The 16,914-nt window shown below is 36.7% G+C and overlaps 1 protein-coding gene across 3 annotated transcripts in view; it reads left to right on the forward strand.

Annotated features, from left to right (window-relative positions):
* UBXN7 (UBX domain protein 7) overlaps window positions 1–16,914 on the forward strand; it is a 68,404-nt gene that overhangs the window by 20,214 nt on the left and 31,276 nt on the right. For all 3 annotated transcript variants that reach the window (XM_079923098.1, XM_079923100.1, XM_079923099.1), the window contains 4 exons: window positions 137–284; window positions 2,971–3,038; window positions 8,767–8,832; window positions 10,065–10,177. In XM_079923098.1, coding sequence (XP_079779224.1) covers window positions 137–284; window positions 2,971–3,038; window positions 8,767–8,832; window positions 10,065–10,177 — 395 coding nt within the window. The remainder of the gene's footprint in view (window positions 1–136; window positions 285–2,970; window positions 3,039–8,766; window positions 8,833–10,064; window positions 10,178–16,914) is intronic.

Below are 16,914 nucleotides of genomic sequence, written 5' to 3' on the forward strand. Positions count from 1 at the left end.
ACAGTTTTTGTTTTAAAAATCATTCATTCTAGAGAGGGAAAAGTACTGTTTGCTTGGGAATTCTGTATTCTAATGTGAACTGAATGTAAGAAGGTGTCTTTTTTTAAACTTTTTTCTTGTTTTTATACTATTTCAGGTGCAAGTGAAAGTGTAGGGAAACATATGCTTGAAGCCTGCAACAATAATCTGGAGATGGCAGTCACTATGTTTTTGGATGGTGGAGGAATCGCTGAAGAGCCAAGTACCAGTTCAGCAAGTGTCTCCACTGTCAGACCACACACAGAGTATGAATTTATTATTTATTATTGGGAGCTACCCCCTGCCAAAATTGAGCAGTTACATTTTTACATGTTAGGTTAATTCTCTGTTTTGAACAAATTAAAAGTTGAAAGTATCTGAAAGTGTCAGGTGAAAATTTTTATACTTATATGCTTTAAGTTCTCTACAGCACTGTCAAGTCCGTTATTTAATCCTCAGAAGAACCCTATAGGGTGGCATTATTATCCACATTTTACAGAGGAAGCAGAAGGATAGCCATTTCCCCAAGCTATACAGCAATTAAGTAGCAGATATGGAAGGAAAGCCCAATAAAGCTCAGATTTCTCAATTCTGGATTTTCCTACATTGTCCCAGGAAAGTTTTGAGTTGTCATGAAAAAATTTTTGAAGAAAATTTATGCCCTAAATAGCTACGTGTTGCTAATCTTTAGAGGCACCTTCAGCATATAGAACAGTAATATATAGAGCATAGTAACAGATGATAAATACATTTGGTGTTTACTGCCCTTTACATTTGATACCAGTGAGAGTTTGAAATGAATATCTGTTAAGCAAAATTCCAGTAGTCTTTGGAAAATATTAGAGATGAATTTTACTCAAATGAAAAACACTGATTTTTGAGTCAAAATTTCAAAGATCCTTAAATAAGATTTTAATACTCATAGCCATTTATAACTCTTCAGTGTTTACAACATGAGATACTAAAAAAGAAGAATCCCCTTAAATAGGAATAGGCAAAAACATGGATTTTATTTTTACTAAATTAGATTTAAAAAGCTAAATAAACATTCAGGACATGATTGCCTCTTTTTTTTTTTTATCTAGTTCCAGATTCTAGAGTAATATTGTTTCCCCACAAAGTGTGAACTCTAGAGGTTATATAAGTTTTCTCCTATCGATGTTGGCTGTGTATTTCAAGTTTGATAGCCCATTCTCCACCAACATAACTCAAATCTTTAATGGAAATTAATATGAAAACATGATTTAGTTTACATTCACTTGAATAACAGATATTCATAGCTGATTTCTGGGGACATATCAGTCCTCACTGTTTAAAACATGTTTTCTTAATTGTACTTAAAAATAGTTTTGATTAATGAATGTCTTTTCCTGCTGAATTACATTATAATTTTACTTAGATTATTTGTATTACTAATTGATTAACATTTGATAGTGGCACCTACTTCCTAAACTAAAATTTTCTTTCTTTATAGTTCACCTTCTGTTCCATTATTCCATTTTGCTGGGTAGCTAGCAGTCTTGGAATAGATAACCTCAAATATGTAGTAATCAAGTCTTTCTGTATAGGGACTACTAATTAAGCCATCACCCTAATTGATGTATTTCATCAGATTAAGGCTTGTTTTTTGAGTAATTAAATTGCCTTAGATTGAGATAACTTTGTACACACACACACACACACACACACACACACAGTAAGGTGAATTATACCAATAATGGAAAGATCTATTCAGGTAAAAGATGTGTTTGAAGTTTTTAGTTTTGCTAAGATAATGGCCTGTTTCTCTTTGGTGAAAGAGATTTAATAGAGCTTCCTCTTAGAGACACATTGTCTGTTTCTTTAGAGTATTGCAGTTCTGTGTGTGAGCAGTGACTGAAATCCAGTAGGAAAGAGTGCTTAACATAATTTTGAATTATCCTTTATCCTTCACTCATTTGGCTTATTGTAGCTTTCTTTGTTTAACTAGTTGTTCTTTGATTACAGGATGTTAGTTTTTGTTGACAAATTAGTATTGATACTGTATTAAATAAAGTATGTTTTGAAGTTTCAACTTTCAGGTGTCAAAAACAGGGCCTTAAGCTCAGTTATTACTATTAGAAACACCTGAATGAAAAACATTAGGCCTAACATAAATTAATATTTATTATAAGGGGAGCATATTAAATTTGAAACTTACTCTTACTTGCTATGAGCATTAATCAGCAGAATTTCGTATTTGAGTTAAAACTAAAATAATTAAACTGATTTATAAAGGGATATACACCATTTTTACAGCATATTTTAAATGAGAATTGTTCACTGGAAGAGATGGATTATTAGTAAACCCTCTGGAGGTAAACTTTGAAGAGTTTTTAGGCTTTTAAAAGAGTATTTTTTCTGTTTTATATATGTTAGTGTCTATTTAATAAATAATTCAAGGGTACTACCTTTGTTAGCCAGCTTCATAACTAGCATAAAATTAATTGCCTGTTTAAGCTTATTTTAATATATCTGTGATTTAATTATCTATTATTTGATGTAGTGTTGATGTAATATTGTTTTTATTAAGCTCATATTTTCCATTAATTTTTTGCCTGAATTGTGTGTGTGTGTGTGTGTGTGTGTGTGTGTGTGTGTGTGTTTGTAAATTTCCTATCTCCTTTTTTTTCTAAAGAATTTAGGGCAGGGAACTTAGAGGAGAGGAGAAATATTTTTTATTTTTCTGTTTGTTCTCTTTCTTTATAAACCCATTTGCACTATCTATGCCAGGTACTTTATTCCAGTTCATCTCTATATGGAAATCATCTGACAGTCATTTATCATAATTTAATGTGGTTCCTAAAAGTCACTAAATCTGTTGTTCATTTTATTTGTTAATTTGAATGTGTTCACAATAGTTACGGTAAGAATAGGTAGCAGAAAACAGTTTTCATTTGGATATTTTCCCACTTTTTTTTTTTTTTTTAATAGAGAGGAAGTCCGTGCCCCAATTCCTCAAAAGCAGGAAATATTGGTGGAACCAGAACCTTTGTTTGGTGGTAAGTTTACCTTTTTTCCTTAGCTTTATTTGACTTTATTGTTGTCTTCGGGATTTTAGTGAAGCTATCAAAAGATATGAAGGCTTGCTCAGAGATTGTTACTTCAAGTAGAGTTGATTCTTATCTTGTAATTCTGTACTCCCCTCAGGAAAGTTGCACAATTGGCTCTTTCCGAGGAGTGAGCCAGATTAAAAAGTTGATAGTTGTTGCAGAATGCCAAAAGGAGGAAAATAAGCAAAAAGAACTGCTGCCTTAAAATGGAAACAAATCTATCATTAGATAAAAGACTATGATTATATTTTGTTTTTTGGGTACCCACTTGACTGCCATATCCTTACTGTCTTGATATGCTGTACCTTCACTCTTTTTTAATTTCTAGAAGTGCTGTTCTTGTATTGAAAAAAGGAGGACGTAATCCCTAATCCATGCAAAAAATTGTGATATCAATCTGGGGTGCATAGAGAAGATAGTAGAAAATGGAACATTTAATCAAATTTAAAGAAAATTTATAGTTTTATTTTAATAAGCACTTATTTACCTTTTGTGAGCCAGATATTTTAGGCATTAATAGGTATATTAAATAACAGAAGAGGGCTTCCCTGGTGGTGCAGTGGTTGAGAGTCCTCCTGTCGATGCAGGGGACATGGGTTCCTGCCCCGGTCCGGGAAAATCCCACATGCCGCGGAGCGGCTGGGCCCGTGAGCCATGGCCGCTGAGCCTGCACGTCAGAGCCTGTGCTCCGCAACGGGAGAGGCCACCACAGTGAGAGGCCCACGTACCGCAAAAAAAAAAACAAACAAAAACAGAAGATAGGGGACTTCCCTGGCGGTCCAGTGGTTAAGACTCTGCGTTTCCAGTGCAATGGGCAGGGGTTCAATCCCTGGCTGGGGAACTAAGATCCCGCATGTCATGCGGCATGGGCAAAAAAAAAAATTTAAAAAACAAAAAAACCCCCCAGCAGATGAAGTTATGATTTGGTTGGGTAGACAGAGACATAGAAATGTATATTGTATATATTGAGAACAGCAGTGCAGAGAAATAGGCCTATAAAAAGTTTCGTAGGTAAACTAAAATAAAGAAGAAATAAATTGTAAGAAAAGGATGAAGAAAATTACATAAACCATATCTTTTGATTTGAAAAAGCAACTTAGTTGAGAGTTATAAGATTGATTTTTAACTTGGGAGCTTTGGAGTTTACTGTAGAAAGGAATAAAGAATATACTTTCCAGTTTCAGAAATAAAGATGGGAGGAAGAAAACAATAAGGTCTAAATATTGAAATATGATGTGTGCTTTCTGAACTGTTCAATTTAGCTAGTCATTGTGCCTTTAATATACCAGAGGTAGTAAAGCATTGTTCATGTTTTTTTTTTTTCATATAAATGTTATAGATTTTGGAGCTGAGGAATGCCCTTGGAAGCTTTTTCTTTCTTTTATTGCAAGGAATAAAGGCAAGATCTTTGAGTGGGGAAGACTACAGCAAATGGATTCTGTGCTATTTTACTGTTTAACAGAGGCAAAAGAGTTCCCATTTGAAACTCCACTTTCTTCCTTCTACATCTGGTTTGGTGAGGGGGGTGAGAATGACTTTATACAGTTAGGGAGTCATTCCTAACTTTCATTATTAGACCTTATTGTAACTTTGAAAAGGTTTTTGGAGAACTATTTTCTTCTTTGGGATAGTATCGATTTTTAAAAAATTAATTAATTAATTAATTTTGGCTGCGCTGGGTCTTCGTGTGGCGTGCAGGCTCTAGAGCATGCGGGCTTAGTAGTTGTGGCATGCGGGCTCTCTAGTAGTGGTATGTGGGATCTTAGTTCCCTGACCAGGGATCGAACCCAGGTCCCCTGCATTGGGAGAGTGGAGTCTTAACCACTGGACCACCAGGGAAGTCCCAGGGATAGTATTGATTTAAAGTGTGATTCTCAAAGTGTGGTCAGGGAGTCCCTGATGCCCTTTCAGTGGGTCTGTAAGATCAAAACTGTTTTCATAATAATACTAACAAGTTATTTGCCTTTTTCACTGTGTTGACATTTGGGCTGATAATTCAGAAGCAGTGATGGGTCATACTGCTGCATCTTAATTGAATCAGGACAGTGGCACCAAACTGCTACTATTTGTTGAATTCTTCACTGACACACACTTGCAGTTTAAAAAAAAAAAAAGCCAAAGCAATAAAAATTAATTTCATTTGATCTTGATCCACATTTTTAAACTATTCTGTTTGATGAAATAGGATGTGTGCATAAAGCACTTCTGCATACTGAAGTACTCTGGTTACTTTAAGGTGAAACACTTGTACAGTTGTTTGAGTTGAAAGCAAAACTAGCTGCTTTTTTTATGGAACATTATTTTCCTTGAAAGATTACTGACAAACTATAGTTATTTAGACTTAAACATTTGGCAGACATTTTCTTGAATGTGAACGAAGCCTGTTAACTGCTTCAAGGCAAACAACTGACGTTATTTGTTGCCAGTGATTTAAGAAAAGAAAAAAAGGCTTTCAGGCAGAGCTTAGAATTTTAGAAAGTTTATGGGCATGATTGTGAGCTTGATAGCTTCCCAGTACTTAAAGGCTTTCTGATGAGGTTAGCAGTGACATTAACAGATGGTGATTTTTTTTTTAATATCATATGATGAAATGGTCAGTATTTGGAATATTTGCATAACTCAGTGAACAAGTATTTTCAAATGACCAAAGCAGAATATTACAAAATTGTGCATGGGTGAAAGATCTATTCGGATCTATATGTAAGTATCTATATATGCAATATAGGTTAGATATCTATTGCTGTTTAACAAATCGCTTCAAAATTTAGCTTCCTGAAACAAACATTTGTTATATCACCATTTCTGTGGGTCAGGAATCCAGGTGTGGCTTAGTTGGGTGCCTCTGTTTAGGGTCTCTCACAGGGTATAATCAAGGTGTCAGCCAGGGCTACAATCATCTCAGAGCATGACTAGAGGAAGATCTAAGTTTACTCACGTGGCTGCTGGTTGGCTGGAGACATCAGTTCCTTACTGCAGAGCAAATGAGAGAGCCAGAGAGGGCAGCCCAAGATGGATGGAAGCCACCATCTTTTTGTATAAGTACTGTGCGCTAACAGATTGCACCACTAGAGCTCCATCCACTATCTTTTTGTAACCTAACTGTTGGAAGTGACCTCCCATCACCTCTGCCACATTCTATTTGATCCTGCCCATACTCAAGATGTTCACACACAGGTTATGAATCCTGGGAGATAGGGATAATCGGGGGCCATCACAGAGCCTGCGTAGCACATAAGACTAATGGATTTTAATGGAGCAGAATATGAAAAGTTCATTGATAAGATTTCAGATTCCATGTTGCAGCCAACCTTTAAGAAATTACCACTGGTTGAGCTTTGGTGTAGTAGCAGGGGAGAATGTTCACAATTATCTTAAAACACTATTAAAATACTCTTCCCTTTTACAACTACATGTCTGTGTGAAATTGAATTTTAATTTTCTTCATATACATGAACTAAAGGAATAGCAGCAGATTGAATGCAGAAGCAGATCTAAAAATTCAGGTGTCTTCTCTTATACCAGTTATTAACAGAGATTTGTGAAAATGTGAAACAGTGTCGCTCTGCTCATTAAATTTTGTTCTCTGTTCCTCCCCTATTCTGACTATGAAGCTCCTTTTTGAATCTCTTTTAGCTCTTTGTAGCTTAGTCTCTTTGACCTCAGTGAGCAGCACTCCTATTATGTGGACAGTGGAGTGAGAGTACAGAGGACTGATGTTTACTTATAGCGTATGGTTTGGAAGAGTGAGGAAACCACATATTGAAGAGGCAGGCAGGAGTAATAATGATCCTAGAGCTAGAGGTGTTGTGGCTTGAGGAGAAATTCTTGGTTAGACTTAGGATATATAAGGGGGAAACAAATGGGAGCAGGTGATGAGCCCAAGAAATAAAAGAGAGTGGTTGGAAAGCTAGCAATAAGAGGAGCTAGTATGAATCTCCAGGAGATCAAGTGTATAATAGAGAAAGGCTAAATTGGGGGGTGGGGTGGGGGCAGGGAGTGAGAGAGAGAGAGAGAGAGAGAGAAGAATGTAGAATATTGACCGGCCTGCCTTTGGCAGTTTAAAAGTAGAAGAAAAGTACCTTTTATATACTATGTACTACCTCCCCAATAATAATATGCTTTCTTAGGCAGCTGTTTTATGCCTTATCCTAAGATAACCTTACTTTCTTAATTGTTATGGTTAAGTAATATCTGGTAATGAGTTTTAAGAAAGCATTATTTGAGCAGTTAATATTATTGCTGCTAGAAACATGTACATTTAAGATGGGAACTCTTGATTAAAAATAGTTCCAAGATTGAAAAGAATAACATTTCTTGCTTCGTGTTTATAAAGGGAGGGAGGAAAAATAATGCAGTATTTAAATTTTATAAGTTTAAATAATAAAATTTAAAATTAATAATTTATATAATAATTTATTTAAATAAAACAATTTATATGTAAAATTCAGCTTAAATTTTGAAATTCAGTACAAAGCTAAAATATGGAAGTCTCTGATTTTTACCAAATTTCCTTTTCCTAGAGATAATATTGTGATTCTTTAATATAAATACTGATACACATATGTGCATAAATGATATACTGACCTGATAATGCTTTAAGCAAATGTGGGATTTTTTTAACATGTGGTTCTGCATTCTTTTGTTATTTTGTTTTTTAACTCAGTAGTTCTTAGATTAAAAGAATTACCCTATATAATGGCAAACACAGGCTGTTGGGAAAGATGCTTTGACATGGGATGGGAGACTTTTATAGTTTCTGTCTAATTTTACTATGTAATCATCATCTGTTAATGTGTAGCACTGTTCTGGTTACATGCTGGCAGTGCTCGTGGGGCTTGCCATAAACCAACTGAATAACTGTTACCCATATTGAAAGAATCATTAAATTTCCTTATTTACTGTGATGTATATAAATGACCTGATAACTTTTTTTTTTTATTGGAGTATAGTTGGTTTACAATGTTGTGTTAGTTTCAGGTGTACAGCAAAGTAATTCAGCTATACATATACATATATCTATTCTTTTTCAGATTCTTTTCCCATTTAAGACCTGGTAAAATTTTTGTGTTTAAGAACATACAGGAAGATAACGTGTTGATGATTGCTTTTTCAGCTTTATCTGTACAATACTTAAGGACTGGGTAATAGACGCTATACAAGGGTATCAAAGGACGTTGGTTCTGTTCATTTTTCTGTTCACTGTAGGAAAAATTTTTCTTCCGAAATTACAGTTTTTTGGTGTTTATAATTCTGCATGTGTATCCACTTACTAAGAGGTAGTTCTTAAATATTATGGTTTAGAACTTACTCAAGTATTATACTAAAGGGTAGGCAGATCATTTAGGCTAACCTGAATTATGTATTTGCAGCATGTATGTAGCTTCATCGCCATGGGAAGTCATCCTCAAAATCTTTCTTCCTATCTTTTTACACAAGTTTGGCCAAGTTTTTTAACTGGGCCTTAATTTTCTTTTTTGTAAAATATGATTGGGCTCAAGATGGTTAATTATATATGAATGCCTTGAAGGTTTTTGAAGTATTTTATATTTTGAAGGAGGGCACCATTATGAATCTGAGTGTCTTAAAATAAGAAATTGCTATAGATAAGGACATTTTTAGAATTGTTACAAAATTAATGTTTAACTTTTTGTATCAATTCTATTTTTTCCTCCTATAGCTCCTAAAAGACGACGGCCTGCACGTTCAATATTTGATGGTTTCCGGGATTTCCAAACTGAAACTAGTAAGTATCTATGAACCAGTTTATCATCTCTTTTTCCCTCCCTCTCCCTCTCTCATTGTCTTTCTCCCCTGTCTCCTCTCCCACAGATTAAAACCACAAGGTGGAAAAGCACCCACACACTCCCCTTCAGGTCAAGATCCTAGTTTGTTTTATATAAGTTTTTTTCTTAAGAAGATGATTAATATTAGGCCTAGTAACTTTGAGAATTCATCTTATTTAAAAACTAAATTATGAATTCAGTCTGTGATTGTTATTAACTCCCCCTTGAGCTGAATTGTTCCAGATTCTAACCTACTTGGTTATAGAAGAATAAGGGAGATGGATATAATGTGAGAAATATGGTAATTTACAAACTTAATCTGTTTCTGAATGAGCACTTAAATGCTGACTATAATAAAATAAAAAACTGATTTTCCTCAGGATCCTGATATATGTCAGTTAAAGGAATGACCACAATGAAAATGGTTATTATAGGGATTGGAAAATAGAAGAAGAAAAGGCCATACTACCCAAAGCAGCCACTATTAACATTGTGGCAACAGTTGTTTGGAATAGGTTTATATCTTTCTGTTGAATAAGAATGAGTCTTGGCCTTCTCCTTTTAGTGGAATTAGTACTGATTTAGCAATGGAATCCTAGAGAAAAGACAGTTATGTTTAGAGAATATATGAGAAACTCTTGAACCATATTTGATTTTGTAATAATTTATAATGAGCTCATTGAAGCACAGATAGGTCTTGTAACTTGAGAGTTGATGTGGAATCCAGACTGACTCAGGTCATCCAGGGAATCCTGTGCCCTTCCAGGAGAAGATGACAGCAGTAGTCATTCTGTCTCACTGCCATAATCTTTCAAGATTGGGAATGTAGCTAGAAACAACTAGAATGTAGCTAGATAAATTAGGATGAGTTTCAGAAATAGATAAATGAAGATGAAAGTTTTCTCCTGTGCTAAAGTTAGTTTTGAGTATGTGAAGGAAATATTTTGAATAAGTGACTCTTACATAATTTCCATTTTTATCCTTATCTTTGGATAGAGAGCACCACGTCTTAAGACTCCCGCCCCACCTGGCTTTGTATTTTTTTTCAGAGTCAGCCTTAGATCTTTGCATTTGCATTTGAGGTCAAGCACATTGTTCGTTAGTTCTTGCAACTGATACATTTTTTTTAAAATGCAAGATTCATGACTTATTTTATGGCTAATTGAAACTTTCTCATCCTCCTGTGTTGCAGTTCGGCAAGAACAGGAATTAAGAAATGGAGGAGCAATAGATAAGAAACTAACTACCCTTGCAGATCTCTTCCGGCCACCCATTGATTTGATGCATAAAGGCAGCTTTGAAACAGTAAGTTGTTGGAGATTCTAAGCCTGAGCTATGAATCTTCTTGCATTTTTAGTGGAGTTTTTCTTTCTAAGAGCAAAAAAAAGTTTTCAGCATATAGAGAATTGGCGTCATAGTAAGTATGAAATACCTAGAAGGTTACATTGATTTATATTTCTTAAAAGTTTATATATTTTTAATTACTACTTACTGCTGAGAATATTGTGTGTGTGTGTGTGTGTGTGTGTTTGTGTGTTTTGGCCATTTGTGAGTTGTTTGTAGGTATCTTTTACCCATATTTTTATGAGGATCATAGTGTGTTTTAAAAGAATATCCCTATGGTTGCGGAGTATGTTCTCCCTTAGTTCTTGTTTTAATTTAGCTGAAGCCAAAGGAAAACTTTCCGGAGCAGGTTTATATGATTGTCTGCTAAATTATAAGCTTACTGAGGGCAGGGGAACCATGTTTCTTTTTATTTTGGTGATCCGTGGGACCCAGTCTCTAGCATTTAATAGGAACACGGTATTTGGTAAATGAATGCGTTTAGTTAGGATTTTAAATATTCTTCTGTTGAAGTGTTCAAACAACTTGCTTTTGTGTGTTGACTATCATGTTAACTCTCTTTTGAATCAGAAGAGCATTTCTGTAGATGTAAAGCACTGAAATTTCAGGTAAGTCTTTTCTGTTAGGATAAAGTAGGCCAAACAATAACTGTAAAAATGACGTTAGTAGCTACATATTTAGAAGTGAATTTTGATTGTTTTTTAAAAAAAATTTTGTCCTTAGACATACTCTTAAGCTAGCCTAAATGAAATATTTAGGTTAAGAAATTTAACTGTAAGCTTTTTCCTTCTGAATTCTTTAATTTTCTGAATTGTAATTTCTGAATTTCTGTAATTTCTGTAATTTCTGAAAGTGTTTGGCCACGTGTAACAAAATCCAGATGATGGAGATTTGATTAAATGTGTTTCTTTTTGTTGTGTAAATAAAGTTCAGGGAGTCTGGTGTTCATTTATCAGCTCAAAGATGTCAGGTTAGATGTCTCCTCAGTTTTCTTCATCTTTCGTTCATGATCTTTAACATGGTAACTGCCTATCCTTTCTACTGTTCTGGTGATAATATAACCATTGACAGAATAGCACAATATGTAAGACAAAAAGGAACTGAGTTTGTTTTGATGTGCTTTCTATTTTCATTAGCTTCTGTGTTGCTCTGGGGCTTAACTAAATAACTCTGAGCTTGATTTAATTTTGTCACTTTGGGCTCATAAAAAGCAGTTACTCTGCTGCTTGTTATTAAGGGAAAATGTGAATCTTTTTTTTTTTTTTTGCGGTACGCGGGCCTCTCACTGCTGTGGCCTCTCCCTTTGCGGAGCACAGGCTCCATGGCCATAGCTTATGGGCCCAGCCGCTCCGCGGCATGTGGGATCTTCCGGCACCAGGGCACGAACCCATGTCCCCTGCATTGGCAGGTGGACTCTCAACCACTGTGCCACCAGGGAAACCCGTGAATCTTTCTTGATACTGTCATCTGAAGTTTGATTCATTTTGTTAAGTTGTGTCACCTTTTTTCTTTGAATTTTGTGACCTATGTTGTTTTCAACAGTCTTCATTTTTTTCACTGATAATACTCAACTTTATCATTTACAAGCCTTTAAATGATATAAACATTCCCAGAAAAAGTAGGCATTTCATTATGACTAATGATATATCCATTAGTTTTATAGAAATTAGGGAAGTAATATACAAAATTAAGTTCACTGAAATTTAGAGAGGTGAATATTAAAAATTAAAGGAATAGTCTGGCTGCTCAGGCAGGACCCACAGGTTTGAATTAGATATAGATCTGAGCCACAGTTTTATAGGTGTAGAAACTAGACTTCCTTCTTTCTTTCTTTTTTTTTTTAATTTAATTTAATTTATTTTATTTTTGGCTGCGTTGGGTCTTCCTTGCTGCACGCAGGGGCTAATCTTTGTTGCGGTGCAGTGGCTTCTCTTGTGGAGCACTGCTCTAGGTGCATGGGCTTCAGTAGTTGTGGCACACGGGCTCAGTAGTTGTGGCTCACAGGCTGTAGAGTGCAGGCTCAGTAGTTGTGGCGCATGGGCTTAGTTGCTCCATGGCATGTGGGATCTTCCCAGACCAGGGCTCGAACCCATGTCCCCTGCATTGGCAGGTGGATTCTTAACCACTGTGCCACCAGGGAAGCTCATAGACTTTATTATTTCTTAATGTAACTAGAGGTAGACCATGTTCAAGGGTTCTGGCTTATGCTAACCAGATGAGAGATTGATTAGTTCACTTGTTCATTCAGTAAATATTTAGTGAGGCCTCCTGTTGCAAGGCCTTGTTCTAGGGGATGGGGATTATATGTATTGGGATAAAGATTTAACTATGTGTGAGAGAGACCAGGAATAAAACAAACATTAACTTAAACAAGATAGAAGTCCATGCTGTTAGGATGGTTCTGCTCTATGAAGTTATTAGGAATGCAGTTTTTTTCTGTCCTATTCTGCAAGGTCTTGCTTGCCCTTGTCTACATGATTCAAGGTGGCTTACTACCATGTTTGCTTTTCAGTTAGCATGAAGGAAGGGAGTGACCGAGAAGGGTACACCTTTTCCCTTTAAAGGCACAACCTAGAGGTAATACACATCCTCACATTCCATTGACCAGAATTGTAACAGGGAAGAGCCAAATCTGACTACATGTTGAATCTGTTGCTTTTACTTTACTCGTTGCTTTCTGCTGCTTTTGCTCACTAAAAGGATACTGTCTATATATAATGGCCTGCCTCAGGGAACCGTGCCCCTCTGTCTGAAAGCTAAACCAAAGTGCCTTTGTTCAGGGAAGCATCCTAACCCTGTCCACCTGTGGATGGCTGCAAGAAAGAAGAAATTAACACATCCCCTCCCCAAGGCTGGCCATTCCAGGGGATATTTGCAAAAATTAACGGCCTTTTTACTTTACTTCCTCATCTCCTCCCCCTTTCTGTTCTATAAAAGAAACTGGGGGCTTCCCTGGTGGCGCAGTGGTTGAGGGTCCGCCTGCCGATGGAGGGGACGCGGGTTCGTGCCCCAGTTCGGGAAGATCCCACGTGCCGCGGAGCGGCTGGGCCCGTGAGCCATGGCCACTGAGCCTGCGCTCCGCAACGGGAGAGGCCACAACAGTGAGAGGCCCGCGTACCGCAAAAAAAAAAAAAAAAAAAAAAAAAAAAAGAAACTGGCATCCAAACCACGATAAGGTGGTTCTTTTGAGACACTAGTCTGCCGTCCTCATGGTCCACCGGCTTTCTGAATAAAGTCCCTTGCCTCAACACCTCATCTCTGGATTTATTGGCCTGTCGTGCGGCGAGCAGAGCAAGCTTGGACTTGGTAACAGAACTTAGCAATGTGGCCACACCTACTTGCAAAGGACACTGGGAAATCAAGATGCTTAGCTGAAAATTGGAGATTCTATTTTATTTTATTTTATTTTTTTGGTACACGGGCCTCTCACTGCTGTGGCCTCTCCCGTTGCGGAGCACAGGCTCTGGACCCGCAGGCTCAGCAGCCATGGCTCACAGGCCCAGCCGCTCCACGGCATGTGGGATCCTCCTGGACCGGGGCACGAACCCGTGTCCCCTGCATCGGCAGGCGGACTCTCAGCCACTGCACCACCAGGAAAGCCCTCTATTTTTTTTTTTAATTTTTAAATTTTATTTATTTTTTTATACAGCAGGTTATTACTCATCAGTTTTATACACATCAGTGTATACATGTCAATCCCAATCACCCAATTCATCACACAACCACCTACACCCCCGCACCGCTTTCCCTGCTTTGTGTCCATACGTTTGTTCTCTACATCTGTGTCTCATTTTCTGCCCTGAAAACTGGTTCATCTGTACCATTTTTCTAGGTTCCAAATATATGCGTTAATATACGATATTTGTTTTTCTCTTTCTGACTTACTTCACTCTGTATGACAGTCTCTAGATCCTTCCACGTCTCAACAAATGACCCAGTTTTGTTCCTTTTTATGGCTGAGTAATATTATGTTGTATATATGTACCACATCTTCTTTATCCATTCGTCTGTCGATGGGCATTTAGGTTGCTTCCATGACCTGGCTATTGTAAATAGTGCTGCAATGAACATTGGGGTGCATGTGTCTTTTTGAATTGTGGTTTTCTCTGGGTATATGCCCAGTAGTGGGATTGCTGGATCATATGGTAATTCTATTTTTAGTTTTTTAAGGAACCTTCATACTGTTCTCCATAGTGGCTGTATCAATTTACATTCCCACCAACAGTGCAAGAGGGTTCCCTTTTCTCCACACCCTCTCCAGCATTTGTTTTTTGTAGATTTTCCGATGATGCCCATTCTAACTGGTGTGAGGTGATACCTCATTGTAATTTTGATTTGCATTTCTCTAAATTTGCATTTCTCAACAATTAGTGATGTTGAGCAGCTTTTCATGTGCTTCTGGCCGTCTGTCTGTCTTCTTTGGAGAAATGTGTATTTAGGTCTTCTGCCCATTTTTGCATTGGCTTGTTTGTTTTTTTAATATTGAGCTGCATGAGCTGTTTATATATTTTGGAGATTAATCCTTTGTCTGTTGATTCATTTGCAAATATTTTCTCCAGTTCTGAGGGTTGTCTTTTCATCTTGTTTATGGTTTCCTTTGCTGTGCAAAAGCTTTCATGTTTCATTAGGTCCCATTTGTTTATTTTTGCTTTTATTTCCATTACTCTAGGAGGTGGATCAAAAAAGATCTTGCTGGGATTTATGTCAAAGAGTGTTCTTCCTATGTTTTCCTCTAAGAGTTTTATAGTGTCCGGTCTTACATTTATGTCTCTAATCCATTTTGAGTTTATTTTTGTGTATGGTGTTAGGGAGTGTTCTAATTTCATTCTTTTACATGTAGCTGTCCAGTTCTCCTAGCACCACTTATTGAAGAGACTGTCTTTTGTCCATTGTATATCCTTGCCTCCTTTGTCATAGATTAGTTGACCATAGGTGCGTGGGTTTATCTCTGGGCTTTCTATTTTGTTCCATTGATCTGTGTTTCTGTTTTTGTGCCGTACCATATTGTCTTGATTACGGTAGCTTTATAGTATAGTCTGAAGTCAGAGAGTCTGATTCCTCCAGCTCCGTTTTTTTCCCTCAAGACTGCTTTGGTTAATCGGGTTCTTTTCTGTCTCCATATAAATTTTAAGAGTTTTTGTCCTAGTTCTGTAAAAAATGCCATTGGTAATTTGATAGGGATTGCATTGAATCTGTAGATTGCTTTGGGTAGTATAGTCATTTTCACAATGTTGATTCTTTCAATCCAAGAACATGGTATATCTCTCCATCTGTTGGTATCATCTTTAATTTCTTTCATCATTGTCTGATAGTTTTCTGCATACAGTTCTTTTGTCTCCCTAGGTAGATTTATTCTAGGTATTCTTTTTGTTGCAATGGTAAATGGGAGTGTTTCTTTAATTTCTCTTTCAGATTTTTCATCGTTACTGTGTAGGAATGCAAGAGATTTATGTGCATTAATTTTGTATCCTACAATTTTACCAAATTCATTGATTAGCTCTAGTAGTTTTCTGGTGGCATCTTTAGGATTCTCTACGTATAGTATCGTGTCATCTACAAACAGTGACAGTTTTACTTCTTCTTTTCCAATTTGTATTCCTTTTATTTCTTTTTCTTTGGAGATTCTATTAAGGAGTAGGGAAAAATAGATATTTGTTACCTATAAGCAGTTTCTGCCACAGGGAGGTTGTGGTAAACAAATTATACAAAGTCCTTTGCCATCAAAAAATTTATAATCTAGAGGGAGAAACAGACTACCAGCAAATAAAAAACAATACCTATATAACATATTTAGTGTATATATATGTATATATTTTTGTATGTATGTGTTTGACACAGAGAAATTTCAGGTTACAGTAGTTGCTGGGAGAAAGAATAAAATAGAATAAGGGAAGGACAGAGGACTATTCTGTTTGGGGACATTAAGGTGCATGTGCTCTTATAGGCAAATGAAAAGCAAGGTTGATTTCATAGGTTTCACACACTTTTATAATTGTGATGAGAGAGGACTGATTCAGATAGGAAGATGAGGATATATTTCTGAAAGAATGAGATTTGAGTAGAAACCTGAAAGAAGTGAGGGAATGTAAACCATAGAAGGGTCTCAGGGAAGAGCAGAAAAACAGTTAAGTGTATAGGCACTGGTGTTGGAAAGAGCTTGGGCAAATTTCTGGTACAGCCCAGGAAACCAGTGTAGCTGGAGCTGAGTGAGCATGGGACTTAGGATGAATAATCTGACCCGGGCAAGGGAACATTTCTTAGGTTTTCTTCTTTCCCATTAGCATGTAAGTTCCATGAACACAGGGATTTTGTTTTATTTATTGTTGTGTATTCACAGTGTATAGAGGGGTGTCTGGCACACAGTTGTCCCTCATTAAGTTTTTGTTAAATTATTGAGTGGTATAATCTAGAGTATATTGTACAGAAAGAATCAGAACAATTTCCATAATATTCCTTATTTTCATAAGAAATACATGTTTATTTGTTAAAATTGCCATTCAGGGCTTCACTGGTGGTGCAGTGGTTAAGAATCCGCCTGCCAGTGCAGGAGATGCAGGTTCAAGCCCTGGTCCAGGAAGATCCCACATGCTGTGGTACAACTAAGCCCATGCTCCACAACTACTGAGCCTGCACTCTAGAGCCTGCAAGCCACAACTACTGAAGCCTGTGTGCCTAGAGCTTGTGCTCCGCAACAAGAG

The sequence above is a fragment of the Stenella coeruleoalba genome (assembly GCF_951394435.1).
Source record: "Stenella coeruleoalba genome assembly, chromosome: 5".
Lineage (NCBI taxonomy): Eukaryota > Metazoa > Chordata > Mammalia > Artiodactyla > Delphinidae > Stenella > Stenella coeruleoalba.